The sequence below is a fragment of the Pangasianodon hypophthalmus genome, chromosome 5 (genome assembly GCF_027358585.1).
Source record: "Pangasianodon hypophthalmus isolate fPanHyp1 chromosome 5, fPanHyp1.pri, whole genome shotgun sequence".
In the NCBI taxonomy this organism is placed as follows: domain Eukaryota; kingdom Metazoa; phylum Chordata; class Actinopteri; order Siluriformes; family Pangasiidae; genus Pangasianodon; species Pangasianodon hypophthalmus.
Window position 1 is genome coordinate 13,926,503 of NC_069714.1, and position 19,741 is coordinate 13,946,243.

A 19,741-nucleotide genomic window follows, 5' to 3' on the forward strand; every position below is an offset into this window, starting at 1 on the left:
AGGTTTACTAGAAAGATAAATTGATTCTTAAAAGCAGGATTTACTCAGTGACAAGTGTATGTTTAACATGCAGTAAATAAGAACATTGTCATTTGAAATCTCAGCCTTCATCGATTGATTATTAAGAACAATTAGAGACATTACAATCAAGTGCTAATGTATTGCTAGCAATTACCAGACATCTGCGCCATACATGGCACTGACAGTGTAACAGAATAACCGCTGAACACGCCATCCTCAGAGCAGTGAATCGAGGGAACGGTGCTTGTTTCATAAGTCTTTACATCTGCGGCTTTGGCTGGGAACTGCTCCTCAGGATTCCACAGTTTCTCTCACACCCAGGAAAGGTGATAATGAGAGTGGCTTCATGCCATCGACCTCACATCTTCACTGCCTGAGCCAAGTCAGCTTACAGATATGCACATGCATGCACACTTATTTCTAAGCACGTGTGTATTGCTGTAACTAAACATTGTCTACCCCTGGATCTAATCCTTACCTCAACCTGAGTTACTGCAAACAACATCTGTCTGTTTTTTTTTTTTTTAATGAAAGCTGCATTAATGGGTCCCTTGTTCACATAAACACAATACAATCTACAAGCTGTCTACAGAACACTGACATCATGTTATCTTAACGTAGAATATATTTATGGAATATATGGTCTGTCATAAAGACAATACACCTATCACATATGCAAATTCCTATCCTCTCAACTGTGTCTGAAGCTAAGCATGGCACAAACAAATGTTTGGAAATGCATGGTAATGAGGAGTGAGCTTTCGTGTTTGGATTGGCTTTAGATCACACACTTCCCATGCTGTGCTGACTGAACTCTGCTCCAACTCACAGCCTGACTTTCCCATGAATTTGCATTTATATCTGCCACTGGGATTATTGTATTTTTTTTAACTAGAAAACATTTAATATGCACATTAGTATAACAACAAGAGAGAATATGATGAATGGTAATTTATGAACATGTCTTTATCAGGAACTAGAGACATTTCAGATATGTTTTCAGGTCAGTCCATTTTTTTTCCAAGTTAATTCCAACTCAGGATGAGAGCAGACATTCTTTATACTGTACCTATTGAGTGGATCCACCACTATAGCTCTGGGGTGAGACATATCTCCCTCTAAAAGAGTTTTCCTGGTATCAGCTGCCCTCTCCAGCCTGGCCACACTGATAGTCTTCCTGTAGCCATCATTCGTCCAGTACAGGTTATTTCCAATCCAGTCCACAGAAATGCCTTCTACATTATCAAGATCTAATGAGAGGAAACCAGACAGACCAAAGCTTTAACTATTTGTGAGTGTGTCTGGGGAAAAAAATGGTCAGATGGTACTGTGCTGTGTTACTGACAAACAGACAAAATCAGGTTTTAGCTAAAGTAGGTTTTTTTCTGCCTGTAACATACTTTGACATCTCAACTTAAAAAATATGATTTTTTCTTTAAAATTCATTTTCTAATCTTGCATATCTTCCCACAGAGATTATAATATAAGTACTATTTCGCTTTTTGGGGTAGCCAGACTTTAAAATGCTGTAACTTTACTTCTGTTCAAAAGAGAAATTTCAGCATATGAAGGGTTTTCCCAGGCTGCTCCACATGTATTCATACCACAAACATTTTCCTTGATGCTCTCAGTGGTACATTGTATCGGCATTGTGTCAATAAACTATACATTCTTGTTCACAACAAAAATTAAATAAAGAAATAAAATAACAATTACCATCTTTGAGAATAGTTTCCCGGCTGCTCCCATCAGTCTTTTGGCGTCCTATCAAGAAACTTGTGGTGTCAGCAAAGTAAATATACCCGGTTTCAGCGTGATAGTCCAGTGCTCGTGGATTCACCAAGTCCTCCACTGGGAGCATGTGTTCATTGCTGGACTTTATGTTTATATCCAGGCCACGGATTATTCCAGGACGGCCCTTCCCATAGAAAAGGAAGAGATCATTCTTGGGCTCTGCAAATGCAAGGATAGAAAAATAGGTTAATCAACAGCTGTTTTGCAATTCACAAGCCTCTAAAACTGCGGCGTGCATTTAAAACACTGAGTGCACAACCATCAAGGGACACGTGAAAGGTGACCTCGTAAAGATTCTTTGCAACTGAATACATAACTTATGGAACGAACTCCAATGGCACATTTTGGCAGTATGCCTGACAGGTCAGAGAAATGAATAGTGCAATCAGGAGCACTTAGTATTCCCAGACAAGATTTGTCTTGATTGAGCAGATTCATTCATTTGTCAGTCTGCAGCAGTGTTATTCTTGTTAAGTGAGACTCTGCTTAAACAATAAATCCCCTGTTGACAGTTTAACACTGCGACGCAAGAAAAGTGATCAATGGGTTCACACCAGACCAATATAAATTAGGCTCTTGTCGCTGTGGGAATAATATAGAGGGCGGACACTGCGAGTGTATGATTGCGGGTCCTAATGCTGCCCCAGGAGACGAGGAGGATGTGTGTGAGGGATTGGGATATGGGGTGGTATATGTGTGTGTGTGTAAGTAGCTATGGTGTAGAAAGACCTTCCCTCACTGTCAGCTTCTTTCCCTTAGAGACTCAGTCAGTGTGGGTGAGACCACACAGGCATCACTTCAATTTATCATTCTGAGCCGGAGAACTCTGCCACCTTGAAGACAATTAAGCGCTCTGAGACCTAGATATCATGATACATGGTGAGCGTGTGATGAAGGCAGGCAGTCATTTAGCAAAGAGTCTTGTTAGACTGAGAGAGGAAGAGGGGAAGACAGAGTGTCTAAAGAACATCTGGGTATAAATATAAATCAAACACGTCACAAGCGCAGTCTTCATTACTGGTGGCGCATCACTACAGCACTCTGGATAGCGTTATTAATTGACCCCAAATTTTCCTGTCAGCTACAAAATGTCACTAGACCACCTGGGGCTACAGATGCAGCGCAGAGCCAAAATGACATTATCCACACATAATGAATCGCACCTATAGCTGGTCAATAGCTTAACGGCACGCCATCATTCTGAAGCAGAGCAATCTTGTTAAGCGCTCATCTTTATCTTTGTCTGCCAGAATCAGCGGAAAGATACACTGCCTATGTTTAAGGCACTTAATTTTTCAGCTTGAGAGTGCAGCAAAATGCGGTGCATCTTCTTTCGCTATGCTGGTGATTTGGAAAAAAAGCTGAAAAAAATTACACAACATGCACATCCGATTTTCACTCTGCTCTTATGATCCGCTCTAAAACAAACCAAAATACCTGAGTACCACTTTTCATTGTGCATAACAAACAAATAACAAATTTAAATTACAGTGGAAAAGACGAGCTATAGCACCTCAGATGTTTGATTAAAAAAAACAAAACGAAACAACAACAACAAAAAAACACATTTACCAGATGAAATATGAATAAGTATTTTCACTGTAGCAGTAGAGAAAAGAGAAAAAGCAAACCGCAAGCATACTGACTTTTGCAGGACTGGCCATCACTCCCCAGACTGAAGCCAGTGCGGCAGCGGCAACTTCTAGATTTGTAGCTCCCGCTGAGCAGGCATAGGTGAGAGCATCCGCCTGCTTTACCGTAGGAGTTAACCTCACATGCATGGCCCCTGACTGAAGAGAAAACAGACACGTCACACATACACACACACACACACACACACACACCAGCACAACCTCAGTACAAAGCATTTTCACAGGTTCAAAGTTTGTATACGATTTCAGAAGTAGAGAAACTAATGCACTGTGGCAAGCAAAGAGGTGCATCAAAGTGCTTCCCACAGAGATGGATCAAACGGACTTTACCTTTCGGTTGAGTGAGTTTGTGGTAAACACGAATTGCCCTGAAGTTCCCCATTCTGGTTAGTATCTCCGGGTCTGTGACATTAAAGCGATTTATCCGCAATACGTCCACCACGGAGTCACCGAGGGATTCAGAGCGAGTTGCATACAAGTAGTCCTCAAAGACAGATAATCCATGCAGATAGGCTACCTAAAACAAAAAAGAGGCAATTACTACCTAAAGCTAATCAACCAAACACAATTGAAAGCTAATCAAAAAACATCACAAATCTACTTAGCCAGGGAAAAAGTAGCCTGCTGGCTCAAACTGCCAAAACCCACAGTGATAAGTTTATTAGACTTACAGGGTTCCTGTTTAGAACTAACGGAATGCAATGAACACAGTTTTTTTTGCACAACATGGCTGATCATCCATGCCTAGACTCAGTCTGTCTAGTCTTAATGAACCATGCCATGGCCTCCAACGTTTAATTCGCTCCAGCTGTGCCTAATGTCTGAACAGAGACATGACATTTTATATAATCTGAATCTATATGAAGAGTGTCAGTTTGTATTAGAGGAGACAGTGCAGGGTCAAAGCGAGAGTGTGGTGCTCTGGAAACATCCTGTGCTCTGCGTGCTACATCTCTACAGGCGTGAACATCCTCTTACAGGGACAAGAGAACATGCTCATAACATTTCCTGCATAAAACCCAAGCTAAAACCTCTATGCACTGAACCACAGCACAACTGTAAGGTCTGATCACTCCTTTTTCTCTCTTTAAATGCTGAGTTTTACCTGAGGATGACAACATACTGAAAAGACTTTCATAAGTTCAAGCCTTCAAACTTTGTATGATTATTATAATGAATAAAGATGAAAATATCGGTCTTTTGTTCCATTGAGTCTGCATGTGGGTTTGTGTTAGCTTTAAGCAGAAAAATTAGCATGTGAGAGTAGGGTCTGAATCATGCAGAGAGATGGAAAGGTTCATAAGTATGGTGAGATGAAGCACTGAGAAAGCTTTTGAATGTTTTTGGAGAACAATGAGGTCACAAGGGCAAACACGACTCTGGAGGAAGTGGAACAGTGACTTCATTTGCTGTGAAAATAAATCACATTATCAACCCTTCCCCTCCCTCACTCAATGAGAGACCCATCAGGTTGCTTCTTTTGAATAATAATAATCCCTAATTATTGGTCTCATAAGTGCACTTCAGGTAAAATAGTTTAACATTGAATCTATTTCACACAGTCCTGTCTCTCGTCTGTATATTCATTGAAGATAATTAATCCCTGAATGTTGCAGTGAAATTAGCACTCAAAAGAAGCCAAGCAGATACAGTAGCTGCTGGAGATAAATGCCATAACCATTAAAATCAATACCTAATCTACAGCTGCCCTGTCTTCCATTTGTAAATGTGGATGTGCCTCTATGTGCCTGTATGCACTAATTTGCAGTAATTTTATATGATTTTAAACCATGCTTTCATGTAAAAAGCCATTTCCCCCAAAATCAGCTTCCATTACATAGACATGATGCAGCCATGCTGATTTTTTCACTTTGTTTTACAAGAGGTCATTATTTCCAAGAACTGAGGGCTTTTTCCAGCTTTTAAACTGGTTAGTAACTCACATCCATAGCACTTTTTTGAATTTGACAAGCCAATATTACTCAGTATACCTAGGGATGCAATGACTAGTCAACAAAATCTATAAAAGCTATAAAAAGTCGGCAATGAACTCCATTATCGATTAGTTAGACTGTGTTATGAAGCATGCTGTGGTGCACAGGATGTCACTTTATTTAGACTAGAGACGCATTTGATGGAAATGATGGAAAATGTTACATCAGAGGAAACCTCCTCTAAAGTATGGGAACTCTTTACATTACACTATGGCCTCATGATATACCCTGTGTTTTGATGTAAGTACTATTTTGACTTGTAATCATTCCTTAATGGAAATTTGAGAAAAAAAGATGGAGAATATGGTATCGAATGATTAGCCTATATGACGAATGTTTTCTCACTTCAAAACACAACTCATGCCACGCAGCATTATACAGTGTTGGGCAGATAAATGCCTTAAATGCACATAAATCATATAGTGGCAAAAAAGTGTGCAGAGTCAGTCAAAAATATATCCATCACCTGGAGTTAGTCTGTATGTCTCATTTGGTTGACATACTGTAAGCTCTTGATAATATTCTCATGCTGTGACACTAGCTGCGTTTACATGGACACTAATAATCCGATCGTAATTGGACTAGAAGCACAATCAGATTTAAAAAGTCACATGTAAACACGTCAATCAGAATGAATTGGCTGAAACCGATTAAAATTTCATTCGGATCGTAAGGGGTAGTTTAAACCTTTTCTAATCCGATGGAGAGGACATGTAAACACTTCATCGGGTTGAAAATGAAACCAGATACTTCTGCGCATGTGCGATGACGTACAAATCACGTAATGACGTGTGACGCACGGCTGTCAGCGGTATTGGGGCTCTGACCGTAGCCTCACCAGGTGACATGTTCCCCTCCACCATTGAGCATAGTGTCATAAATGACTGTCGTGTCATCCTAAAATTCTCCTTCCACTCCTCGTCTGTGAAGTGGTGCAAGACGACGTTGTCCCACCGGTCCTTGCTTCGGACCCTCATCCACAGACGCCTTGTTCTGGGCTCGGGAAGGGGCATTTTAATTGCTTGATAAATACACGCAGTACCGCACAAAACATCACGCGCTCGTCGTCTTCTAATTAGCAGCTGAAATAGGCAAATGTTAAGTCTGCTTTTTAAAACTAAAAAAAGAAGCAATGGCAAGAGAGTGGCTGCTAGTATCTGCATGTTGGAACGGCGGGAAACGTGTATTCGTGCACTGTGCGCATGTCAGAAGATCAAATCCGATTCTGTCATGTAAACGTCAACCCGATTACTTTATTCATCGTTCTTGTAAACACTGAGATAGGATTAATCAATCTGATTGATTTCATTCCGATTGAAACAAAAAAGTGTCCATGTAAACGTGACTAGTGATGTTGTATTAAGGTAGTGACCTGTTATTTTAATTAAGCCTAGGTAATTAAGCCTTTGTAGTAGTAATAATTGATTGAAATGCTGCAAATATATATATATATATATATATATATATATATATATATATATATATATATATATAAAGCAATCTGAGTAATTGATAATCAATAGATTAATCGATTCTCATGATTCTCAAAATCCTTATTTGCAGCCCTAAATATAATTCAGTTTTTTTTTTTGGTAAATAATGCACAATAGTCTTCAATGTGTAGTTCTTAAATAAATCTAAGTAATCACAAAAATGGCATCAACATTACCATTCCTCTCCACACTGAACCAAGAGAACTGTGCAGCATTTTCAGCATCTTCTGCAAATATAATTGGAACTTTAAAAGGTTCCAATGGATGCAAGACACTGATGGCATGACTTTAGAGAAGACAGAACCCTGTATCCCACTAGGTAAATTCATTGCCATGTTAACTAGTGCTTTTAAACCACCTACACATTGTAAAAAAGGCACTCGAACAAATTGGCAGCGCAACAACGTAGAGATTTGTCATTTCAACTCAGCAGGACATTTGGCACTCACTTGGCTTCCTTGGATGATGCTGTGTCTGTTCTTGCCATTGTAATCCACAACCTCAATGTAATCCAGATATGCATCTGCCCAGTAAACCAGTTTCTTTACCACGTCCAGTGCCACTGCGGTTGGCTGCTCAACCTTATAATCCACAAGCCGGGTCCTGTTAGTGCCATCCATGTGGCAGCGCTCCAGTTTGCCCACTTTCCCATAATCTGTAAAGAAGATCATCCTGAAACAGAGCAAGCACAGTTAATAAACATTACACAGTATGGGAATCTAAAGAAAGAGCATGCCAAGTATATTTTAAATCTAAAGCTACAGGATGTAAGATTGTGTAATTTCGCCCTCTCTGGTAGAAAACTGTAAGAAACAATACACATTCAAAAAGAATTCAGGAGTGTGTTCCAAACTGCATTTGGCACAGTAAATAGGATACCTAATTAATACAGACTCTATTGGTATATTGATATACTACTTAGTATAAATAGTATGTGGTTTGGGATGTGTCCCAAACCTGGAAGGTATTGGCACTGACATTGGCATTGTTAAGGTCCCAAATATTAAAGAAGTTAAATGATTAAAAAATAAACAAACAAACAAAAAAACTTTATACCATTATATATATTATGCAGTTGAATTCTTGAATCTGATTGGTCAGAAGGTGTGCATTATTTTTGTATAACAGCATTGTATAGCAGCATTATTTTTGTATAACAGCATGGCTCAGACAGTGTGCTCATATTTACACTATTGTTTCTCATATAATGTGGGGGTTATATGGCAGATGCTCCACATAATCTAAACCTAATAATAAACAGATTTTTAAAAATGTCTTGATTAACAAAGTAGGTGATGTGGCAACATTTTTTGTTAGGAGACATTTATTTAACATTTATGGAAGGAGTCACGAGTGTCTGCACTTTGTAACAGTCACGGTGCTTTGCAAAGTTTCACACCACAGGAAGGTCTTCAGGACAGAGGAGTTTACACTTTCTGGTTTCTCTATAAAATTACATGCTGCTTTTTTTTAGAGTGAAAGAAAGAGAGAGAGAGAGAGAGAGAGAGAAACTAAGGGAGAGAACAACTCTTTATCATGGCTATAACGTAAGTGAGAACTGGAACTAGCTTGTCTCTCGGATGTTCCACAACATTAAATCTAACTATAAACCTACACTATAAACTATAACTATTCAAACTATTCTAATTGTTCGACATGTAATTCATTAATAAATTCAACATTACGATTTTTGGCAAATTGCTGTGGTATAAGCAGAATAACACACCCCAGACCATCAGGTTATACGAAAATAATGCACTTGTATAACATTATTTTGTATAACATTATTTAGTATAACTGCATGGTCTGTCATGCTATTCCCTACTTATTGTACATATCTATGTGACTGTCACAGTTACTGAGTAAAACCTCTCTCCTTTATCCTCTCTCCCAACAACAGCTTGTCTTTTAGCTAACATTAGCTAGTTAACGTATACATTTTGTGCTTTATCGTGATCGCTGTTTTCACCCAGTGCCTGGTGTAAATGTGTTCGATTTGCAAGATCATATCATTGCATAAAGCTGACAGTAGCAAGCTAGTCAATATGCTTGCACACTACCTAAAACATAAATCGTAGGAGAAATTGTTTTGTTAGCATCTGTCAGCATGCTGCTCGTGTAGGTCTGCAGATTGAGTTTACAATTGGTCAGTGGGGTTCTGTGTGTCTCTGCAAGCTATCTGGCTCAAAGACTGTTGAAGGGGAAAGGCTTCTCTGTTATAATGCCTGCGGCTCTGTGTTAAGTCATGACGGAAACTTGGAGGCGCGTCTTTAGCCAACCTTCTTTAATGTGTGATGTTTTCCAGTTAGTAGCATCTGCTCTTTTCCAGTGTGAACACAGATTACTTGCTAGTATTTCAGTTAGAGAAGAATATCTGAGAATATACATTTATCATTAAATACTCAAACTCTGGTTAGCGGCAACATGTTTTTTTTTTCCCTGCAAGATCATGCACTTAATTTAAAGCAATTTAGAACAATACAGCATTGCATTTTGGGTATTCAATCTTTGGCAATAAATCCATAACAAGTATCTAAAAAAAACAAAACAAAACTTATTTTACTTCTGTCTGCAGAATTTCAGTACTGTAAATACTTATTTAATTAGCAGTTTAAGAGATCCAAAATGGAAGTAGTTCAGACTAACCAAACACTCCCACGGCATTTACTGTGCCCAGGAAATAAACACACACAACAAAGATAAAAAAGCTTCACTATGTTCAATAGGAACTTTTCTCTGGCTCCAACCCATACTCTAACAACACAATTTACAGTCACAAGAATCTGTACAAAAAACAAACAAACAAACAAAAAACCAAATACTGTCCTACCACCACCCAAAAAGCAGAACTATGTATAGGTGACACTCTGTGTGTGTGTGTGTGTGTGTGTGTGTGTGTGTGTGTGTGTGTGTGAGAGAGAGAGAGAGAGAGAGAGAGAGAGAGAGAGAGCGCGCAGGTCATATCATATCAGAACCATAAACACTCGGCTACTGTTAGCTCATAGGCTGGAAAAGATGAGCCCTGTTAGGCAAGCAATGGAAAAACAGTAAGGAGTGAGAATGTAAGTGAGAAAGAATTGGAGCAAAAAAGCAGAGGCGCATCTCCATCAGCACTTCAGTTTTACATGAAATGACCTTCTCAGCCTGATGATTTGTGCAAAATATGTGAAGCAGCAGTGGCTTTGAAATTTTACTTTTAAGAATAGTTTTTAGTGGCTACTTTGTCATCTTACTCCAGTACATACAGAAAGACAGGGATATACTTTTGTACATTTACAGTGTTACATTCAACACCATGTAGTTTATGAATGCAAGTCTAATATTGTTTAAAACTAGTTATAAAACATATATGTAATGTAATAATCTCCCACTGAATGTTAATACATTAATATTTTTAACCATTATAATTACCATTGTGTGTGATGTGAAGCAGTGGGTGACTGGATGAGCATGTAAAGGATTTGAATGAATGAGGTAATGTGTGTTAAAGTGTGTGAGGTGTTTAGTTTAGGGGGGGTTGGGGTTGGGCAGGACCCCTATTCTACTGTTTCCTGCTTTAGTATTATTATAGCTGTGACTTACATGGGTGGCAGTACCAATATAACTTCATAAGACAAGCTAAAGTATGAAGATAAATAATTTAATGAAGTGACTAATATCAGCCTCGAATGCAGTTTTGCCACCAAGTTGTGATGATTTATTTAACAATTTATGGAGTGAAAACTATGTCTGAGTGGACAACTCTATAACAGTAATTTCTGTCTGTCTGTGAATAGAGCAAAAATAAATGCATTTACATTCATTCATTTGATGACACTTTTATCCAAAGCAACTTACAAGTACAAAACTCCAATTCACACACAGAGCTGAGCTGTTGAGGATTAAAGGTTTTGAGTAAGGGCTTGACAGCAGCACAATGTTTCAGCTGACCCTCTACAGTTCTCTCCACTCGCTAGAGCAGAAGCTTAACCACTGAAATACCATTAGACTAGGGACTTTGCATGGCAGGTATGAATTATAACACTGGCAATTAATGCTAAAGTCAGCAGGTGCTCATGAACATAGATTTTGGTGAGGCAGGACAACATTAATAACAACATAGTCTCAAACAAAATTAAGTCAAGAGGTTATAACACTTGACTTATGCTATAGGCCACTATATTGTGAATTTTTATTATCCCTGTAATCCCTGTAATAGGCAGTTGAGAGTCAACAACATACAGTCATCCAGCATACAGTATATGAGTTGCTGATGATCATCTGTGTTCAAGGTAATATGATTAATGAAGGTAGACAGGTTTCAGCAAATTTTCCAACTCAAGTACTTCTCAAAAACCTCACAAAAGACCTGAAACTAGCCCAAAGATATGGCATTGGAAATTTTTTCAATTTTCATTTTCACTTTTCTCTGCCTTTGTGTGGGGAAACAAATACTTCACACATACCTCTGATGTATGGACATAATCCACTCCATAATTCCCCATTACTTCTTTCAATCTTTGCAATATACACTATATAGCCAAAAGTATGTGGACACCTGACCATCATACCTATATGTGCTTGTTGAACATCCTTTTCCAGATTTAGTCCCCCTTTGCTGTTATAATAACCTCTACTCTTCTGGGAAAGCTTTCCACTAGATTTTGGAGTGTGGATGTGGGGGTCTAACCCATTCAGCCACAAGAGCACTAGTGAGGTCAGACACTGCTGACAAGTGAAGAGGGCTGGTGTGCAGTCAGGATTCCAATTCATCATTGGGGAATGGCCATGTATATGTATGATAGTCAGGTGTCCAAATACTTCTGGCCATAGAGTGTATCTTACAATAGAAATGGTTCTGTATATCAACGTATGCAGTTACACTTTGTGCCTTTTTTGAAGAAATGCATTAGAGTTAATTCTGATGATTTGATACAAATCAAGATTATGGCAGCAGTGGAGTATTTTTAAGATAGTCCACCCTGACAACCATGTCATTAACTGTCCTGCCCTCTGCTCCTCCCCCAGGCACGAGGCAGTGTGATTCCTGCACCAATGGGCCTCTATTAGTGCTGGCTGCAATAATGATCACGCTGTTCCCCTTGATAGACTAGAAAATGTTGTAGTCATTAAGAAAACAGCCCTCTCCTGGCTCAGGTCTTCTTTGACTGATCGTTATCAGTTTGTAGATGTAAATAGTGACTTCTCTACACATACTAAGGTAAAATTTGGTGTTCCACAATGTTCTGTTTTAGGCCCACTGCTCTTTTCTTTATATATGCTACCTCTGGGCAAAATAATTTGTAAACATGGTATTAACTTCCACTGTTGTGCTGCTGACACACAGTTGTATGTTTCAGCAAAACCAGATGACAGACACCTGCTTAATAAAGTTGAGGAATGTGTAAAGGACATTAGACACTGGACGTTTATTAACTTCCTTTACTTAATTCTGACAAAACACAAGTACTAGGACCGCATGCAGATAGAAGTTAGCTTTCTGATTACATAATAACTCTGGATTGCCTTTCTGTTTCATCATGTGCAGCAGTAAAAGACCTTGGTGTGATTATTGACTCCAGTCTTTCATTTGAAGCTCATGTAGATAATATTACTATTATAGCCTTCTTTCATCTCAGAAATTTTAAAATTGAGTTGCAATTCCTAATTTTGACCATTAGGTGCAACAATAAATCTATAGAAGCTTATATCTGTCAAATAATATTTTTTAAAATCTTTGGTCACTCAAAAGAGGTAATTAGTATTTCAATGGATTTTAAAAAGTAAGTAGTTATGAATGAGGATTTACGAAGATTAACATTTTTGAACGGCTGATACAATTGGTGAGGTTCTGCTCCACCTGCCCCAATGAATGAGCTGCCACTGGCTAAATTATTGAGTATTTATGAGAATCAAATCTGGAATAAAAACTGTTTAACAATTAGTCTGTCAATATGATTTTCAATTCAAAGTATTTAATATTGGTTGGCTATAAAGTCTGCACATGCTTAACTGATGACAGGTGACATCAAGGCAGCAGGAAGCACTTAATCTATAAAAAGAAACAGGGTCACTGTTGTAAGACCAGACTGACAAATTTCCTCCATCTTTTTTAGCACAGATCTGTCACTGAACAGTAAAATGCACCTGGATTGTACATGTCACATTTTTGAGATGCAGGTGCTGCTGAAACAGTAAATGAACAATCAAGCAACATATCAATAACTGCAAAAACATTCATTCATTCATCTTCAGTAAGAGCTTCATCCTGGTCAGGTTCACACTGGATCCGGATCGTAACCCAGGAACACTGGAACACTGGGTTACGATCCGGATCCACTGTGAAACTGACCAGGATGAAGCTCTTACTGAAGATGAATGAATGAATGTTTTTCTTCCTGGTCAGGTTCACAGTGCATCCGGACTGTAACCTAGGAACATCGAGTACAAAATGGAGACACACCCAGAATGAGACACCAGTGCATAAGTGTGCACAAAGTTTTAAAACTGGGGATGTGGCTGTGTTCAGAATGAACCAATCACATTCAATCTCATGTTCAAAAGTAATTATCATACAGCTGTCATCAATGAAATTATTCTGATTAACCCCAAATAAAGATCATCTGTTTCTGTAGGATTTTCTTGACATCTTCTTGGTTTCATCTGACTGCTGAAGCCATTGTCCGCAAAGAGCTTACAAAGCCTGTACAGAGTCTCACTTGTCGAAAGATATTGATCAGGAGATGGATATAAAAGTATTTCCAAAACATTAGATGTACCATGGAACACTGTGAAGGCCATCATCAACAAGTGGAGAAAATGGAGTACCACAGTGATATAACCAAGAACAGGAAATTACCAAGAAAAAGACAAGACAAAAACTTATCAGGGAGGCTGCCAAGAGTCCAGTGGCAACATTAAAGGAGCTGCAGGAAGTACTGGTTACTCTTTGCATGTTACAACAATCTATCGTATTCTTCACATGTCTGGGCTATGGGGTAAGGTGGCTAGACAGAAGCCCTTTCTCACAAAAAAAACATCCAAGCTCAACTAAATCACCCCAAACCATGTGGCAAAATGTTTTATGGTCTGATGAGACCAATTTCAAAAGGTATAATAATTCCATAATTCCAAAAGGTATTTTTGGTGAAAGAAAAAAGAACATAAACAAAAGAACACCATACCCAGGCTGAAGCATGGTGGTGGCAGCATCATGCTTTAGGGCTGCTTTTCTTCAGCCAGAACTGTGACCAACTTTTTATCAAGGTGGAGGGAATCATGAATAGCTACAATTGTTGTTGTTCCTCTTTCGGCTCTTTGGTCCGCATATTTGATTTGGCACAGTTTTTACGCCGGATGCTCTTCCTGACACAACCCTCCCCAATCTTATCTGGGCTTGGGACTGGCACTGGTCTTGTGCAACCCCAGTGGCTGGTGTTGGTTCCCTGGAATCAAGCCTGGGCCGTGGCAGTGAGAGCGCTGTGGCCTAACCACTAGTCCTCCAGGGACCCCATGAATAGCTACAATCACCTTCCGATTTTAGTGCAAACCATTCATGTGTCTGTTAGAAAGCCGAAGATGAAAAGGAATTTCACCTTTCAGCACAACAATGACCCAAAGCATACATCCAAAGGACAAAGGAAAGGACAAAAGGAATGGCTTAACCAAAAGAAGATCAATCTTTTTTGAATGGCTTAGCCAGAGCCCAGACCTGAACTCCACTAATTCTGTGAGGTGACCTGAAGCGAGCTGTGCACAGGAGATGACCTTACAATTTGATGGATCTACAATGTTTTTGTCAAGTCAAGATGTGCCATGCTGACTCATACCCAAAAAGACTGAGTGGTGTAATAAAATCAAAAGGTGCTTCAACAAAGTATTAGTTTAGGTGTGCACACTTATGCAACTAGGTTATTGCAAGTATTTTTTATTTTTCTCTTTTCCCTAAAATGTTTCTGATTGTTTTTCACTTTACTTTATACTTTGCAATTGCATATTAAAGGTGGGAAAAGATCTGACGTGATTTATCTTAGTGTCATTCTTTTACTTCACCAAAACCTGCCATTTTAACAGGGGTGTGTAGACTTTTTATATCTATTGTATGAGGCATCAGTCCTTGTTAATTTTATTATTTTACTTGCGGAATATACAAGTGGGGCCTGTCAGGCAGACACTCCAAAAAAATCTGCTAAATCCACCAATATAACTGCTAAATGATCTAATAATGATACTACAAGTAAATAGGCACTTTGTGGTTACAGTTTAGGGAAGATCTACATATGGGTGTGATGGTCAGGTGTCCAAATACTTTTGACCACATAGTGTAAATTCAAAGGTAATAACCCAAAGTTGGAAGCACACAATTGTATAGGATGTCTTTGTATGCTGCAGCATTACAATTTCCCTTCACTGGAATTACAATTAATTAAACTGTTCCAGCATGCCACTGGCACTGTGCACAAAGGGAGATCCATGAAGACATGGTTTGCCAAGGTTGGAGTGGAAGAACTTGAGTGATCTGCAAAGAGCCCTAACCTGAACCCCACTGAACACCTTTGGAATGAACTGGAACAAAGACTGCGCTCCAGGCCTCCTCGCCTGACATCAGTGCCTGACCTCACTAATGCTCTTGTGGCTGAATGAACAAATCCCTACAGTCACTCTCCAACTTCTAGTGGAAAGCCTTCCCAGAAGAGTGCAGCTTATTATAACAGCAAAGGGGGACAACATCCCAAATGAGATGTTCAAAAATCAAACATGCCTGTAATAGTCAGGAGTCCACATACTTTTGGCCATATAGTGCATGTTACTGTATATTCTGAACTGTGCAACATTTTAGTAACAGTATATATTGCATTAAAATAAGGTCTACTGGATAGGGCTGGGAAATATGATATAATGACATAAAATCAATATTGTGATAAATTATATACACTTTTTAAGATATTGTCGCCATTATAACCATTATAGTTTAATTATGCCATTATGGTTTTATAACTGATTGGAAATGGTACCAATTGAACATTTAGATATAGCTACTATTTACAGATCTTTCATTCTTTATTTTATTATCCTCCTTTTCAAATGAAATAAATTATTTTTGTATAAATTAATGAACAAGTACAGTTCATTTTTTTAACACTACTGTGTTCCTGGCAGTTTGTTCACAAACTTATATATGATGATGCATAGCGTGTATTAGACAGATGTCTTCATGATTTTTTTTTCAAGGATTATTTTCAGTAACATGGAACAGACAAATCAGAAATCATTTCAAAACATCATGAATTACTATTTTTGCCCCAGTCAAATTATATTCAAAATATATCACCATTTGTATAAAAATAAAAAAAAAAAAGACAAAAACAGTCTTGAAAGAGAGCTCAGATCAGTTGACTCAGCAGCTTGTCTGTAGCCATGCATCTCATCTGAGTTCTACTCCTTTGCAATCAATTTAACAGACACTCTGATAAATCAAATACATGAACTAGAGATGCACAAATATTTGCCTGTGTTCATTACTGTCTAAAAAACACGGTCAAAATACCTCTCATTTCACCAGCAAGACAGATTACCAAACCAACAAATAGCGAAAGGCTAGATATAAAGTTCAGCAAACAGCTCTGCTTCCATTTCAGTCCAAATCACATTTCAGTCACATACACCATTTATAACAACAAAACATCTCTTGCTATCTTGTGCTGCATTTGTATTAAGGAAATCAACCAGAACTCTCTGAAGTGGGGTTAAACAAAGTGTTTCCCAACTCTTATTCCCTGACTAGAATTTTCATTTTCAACTCAAAGATAACTCCATCAACACTCCCTGGCAGCAAAAGAGGAGAAATTCCAAGGGAAAATTAAGCACACAAAACAAACAAAACATTACCAAAAGTTACTCTTACCACTCGAATTATTATATTTATTCCTTTTTTGTCAAACATTTACTTTTATTAATTATAGAACAAAGCTGTACTTTTTATTCATTCATAGTTACATTTAATGGAACATCCTCGTAACAACATCTTGTTATCGTGTTATAGAGTGCCATCACCAGCGTTGCTTTTGTTTCTCTTTAGAAGTTAAGAAGTGTTGTAAATCTTTCTGGATGACCAACGAAAGACTGCAGTTTCATCAGAAGTAAGATGACTGATGAATCAGGAGACCAAGCGTAATAAAAGAGATGGTCTATCGTGTGCGTGAAGACAGCCTGGGCACTCTATAATCTAAATATACTTTGGACACAGTCGACTTTTATACAAATGTATACGTGCAAAGGACACAGTCAAGACCATATAGATAATACCCAAGGCTAATAAGAGGAAGACATAAGAGAAAAAAATATTCAAGGACAAAAACATTGTAACCCAAACAACAGATATGTACACATTATGAGTGAACAAAGGACAGACACGTATGCATCATGAGTAAGCAAAAATCACATTACATTGATCTTAAATGATTAAATCATGTATCTTTCATAACATAATAATCCCACAGAAGACAAAAAAACTGCAGCTTGTCATGTTATCATGAAACCACAAAGCACAACGTCCTCTGTTCTGAAGATTCTCCCGGGGCAGAAAACTTTGCATGTTTTTTATGCGGCGCATCCACCATAAGTCCCTGTGAACAAGTTCTTACTATAAAAACAGTAACATATTTGCAGTCTGAACTACTTTTCCAAGCTGTGTAAGAAGAGTAATTAACACCTTCTGAACAATCAGATTTAAGAATTAAACAGCACTGTGGTATAAGTGTGCTTAAATGTCTTTACTGTTATGAGCCCTACAGATTAAACCTCTACATAGAACCCTTTCGCTATTCTCATGTCTCCTAACACTGAGAATGCAGAAGAAGCCACCTAGAGACCATGGCTAAATGTGAGAGAGAATAATCAGAAATGAAAATACTTACAAATTACGTTCACATAAACCCTCTAAACCTAATAATGTCAGAAAGTAAGTATTTCTTTTGCTAACATATTATGCTCATTACCATAGGCATTACAAAGATACAAAAGCTAATCCCCTGTGAAAAGAGAAGGAGTGCTACTGTGCCTGTTCGATAGAGGTATAACAGGGTATGCAAAAACCCCTTTGCAGCACAGGATTTTCTCATTCAGGATAAGGCATGGAGAGAATAAGAAGCATGACAAACAGACCAGTGCCTGTTTTCAGAAAGGACCTTAAAGTCTTTCCAAAGAGAATCGGGGAAGAGGAATTACTAACCTTTAAGGGGATACTTTAACCTTTCTGAAATAAATCCCTTTGTTTTCCATAGCCACCAAGACTGTGTGTTTTGTATGCAGTTTGAAACAGAACTGCTTAGCTTAGCACACTGAAAATGTGCAAATACTCGTAGCTAGATTTTCTACAGGTCAAAGAGAATAATTAAGCTGAGGTATATGCATTAAGCATTAAACATGAATATACAAGAATTTGTATGTCGCACCAATTTTAGCTGGATTTTTACATTGCTGTTATCTAAAAGGTTTTGCATTTGTGCAAGCTTTCTCAAATGATGAAGGAGCTGCAAGCAGGCGGCAGCGGCAGCGACAGTTGTGGAAAATGCTTTATTTTAAAAAAGACTGACAAACGCAAAATCAGATCCAAAAACACTAGACGTAGTCAGGGTTGAAAGACAGGTGTGATGTCAGGAGACGCACAAACAGGGTATCAGAGTTCAAGGCAAAAATCATAAAATGAGATAAAAACCAGATTCAAAACTAGAAACAGTAATCAGAATCAAAAGGCTTAGTACATCAGGCTTGGTGTACATGTGTGTGTGTGTGCGCTTGGAGTGTGCTTAAGTAGGTACAGTGGTGTTTGAGTCCAGGTGTGTGTGATCAGAACTCAGGTGACTGTGAACATGACACTGAATGTGGTGTGAGGTTGTTGTAGTCCAGGGAGTTCATGTTTATAGTTTGTGGTGCAGTCTGGGATATGGAGTTTGATGCTGGTCCCTGTGTAGACATGACACAATGTGGGCAAACCAGGCAAGTTACTTAAGGCCACTAACCTAGGGTAGTGCCAATAATGCTACCATGAATTGTATTGTCTTTATTATGGTGCTAGTGGAAGATAACTTTAGTCCTCCCTCAGACACGCATGTTTCTGCTTGGATATCAGCTTGTCTGGCAGACATCTCATCCTGGATGACAACTCATCAGCTGAAACTTAATAGCGGCAAAACTGAATTCCTGTTCATCCCAGGTGACTCATCCCCATCTCAGGATCTTGCGATCTCCCTGGAGAACTCTCTGATCTTGCCTTTGGTTACTGCACACAACCTTGGGATTACCATGGACAATTAACTGTCCTATTCCTCTCACATTGCTAATCTGACACGCTCATGCCAGTTTCTCCTTTATAACATCAGAAGAATTCGTCCATTTGTTTCCACACAGGTCACACAGGGGATTGTTCAGTCCCTTGTCATTTTGAGACTGGACTACTGCAACTCACTCCTGACAGGTCTGCCTCTGAGCGCCATTCGTCCTCTGCAACTGATCCAGAATGGAGATGCACGACTTGTCTTCAATCTTGCTAAGTTCTCCTACACCACCCCATTGCTACACTCCCTCCACTGGCTTCCTGTAGCTGCCTGCCTCAGATTTAAAACACTGATGCTTGCCTACAAAGCCAAAAATGGACCAGCACCCACATATCTTAAAGCATTTATCACATCCCCCACGGCACCACACTCCCGCCGATCCTCTAGCACTGCTCGACTGGTCCCACCATCTCTCAGGGTACAAGGAAGGCATGCATCGAGATTCTTCTCTGTTCTGGCACCAAGGTTCCCCG

General features: G+C 38.8%; 1 protein-coding gene across 5 annotated transcripts in view; it reads right to left on the reverse strand.

Moving 5' to 3' along the window:
* Window positions 1-19,741, reverse strand: part of lrp1bb (low density lipoprotein receptor-related protein 1Bb) — a 265,996-nt gene that overhangs the window by 114,340 nt on the left and 131,915 nt on the right. For all 5 annotated transcript variants that reach the window (XR_008301779.1, XM_053233993.1, XM_053233992.1 and 2 more), the window contains 5 exons: window positions 7,404-7,626; window positions 3,798-3,984; window positions 3,462-3,605; window positions 1,738-1,974; window positions 1,091-1,271 (listed from right to left, as the gene is read on the reverse strand). Coding sequence is in view for 4 of the 5 variants with exons in the window: in XM_053233993.1 (XP_053089968.1) it covers window positions 1,091-1,271; window positions 1,738-1,974; window positions 3,462-3,605; window positions 3,798-3,984; window positions 7,404-7,626 (972 nt within the window). In the remaining variant the exon portion in view is untranslated. The remainder of the gene's footprint in view (window positions 1-1,090; window positions 1,272-1,737; window positions 1,975-3,461; window positions 3,606-3,797; window positions 3,985-7,403; window positions 7,627-19,741) is intronic.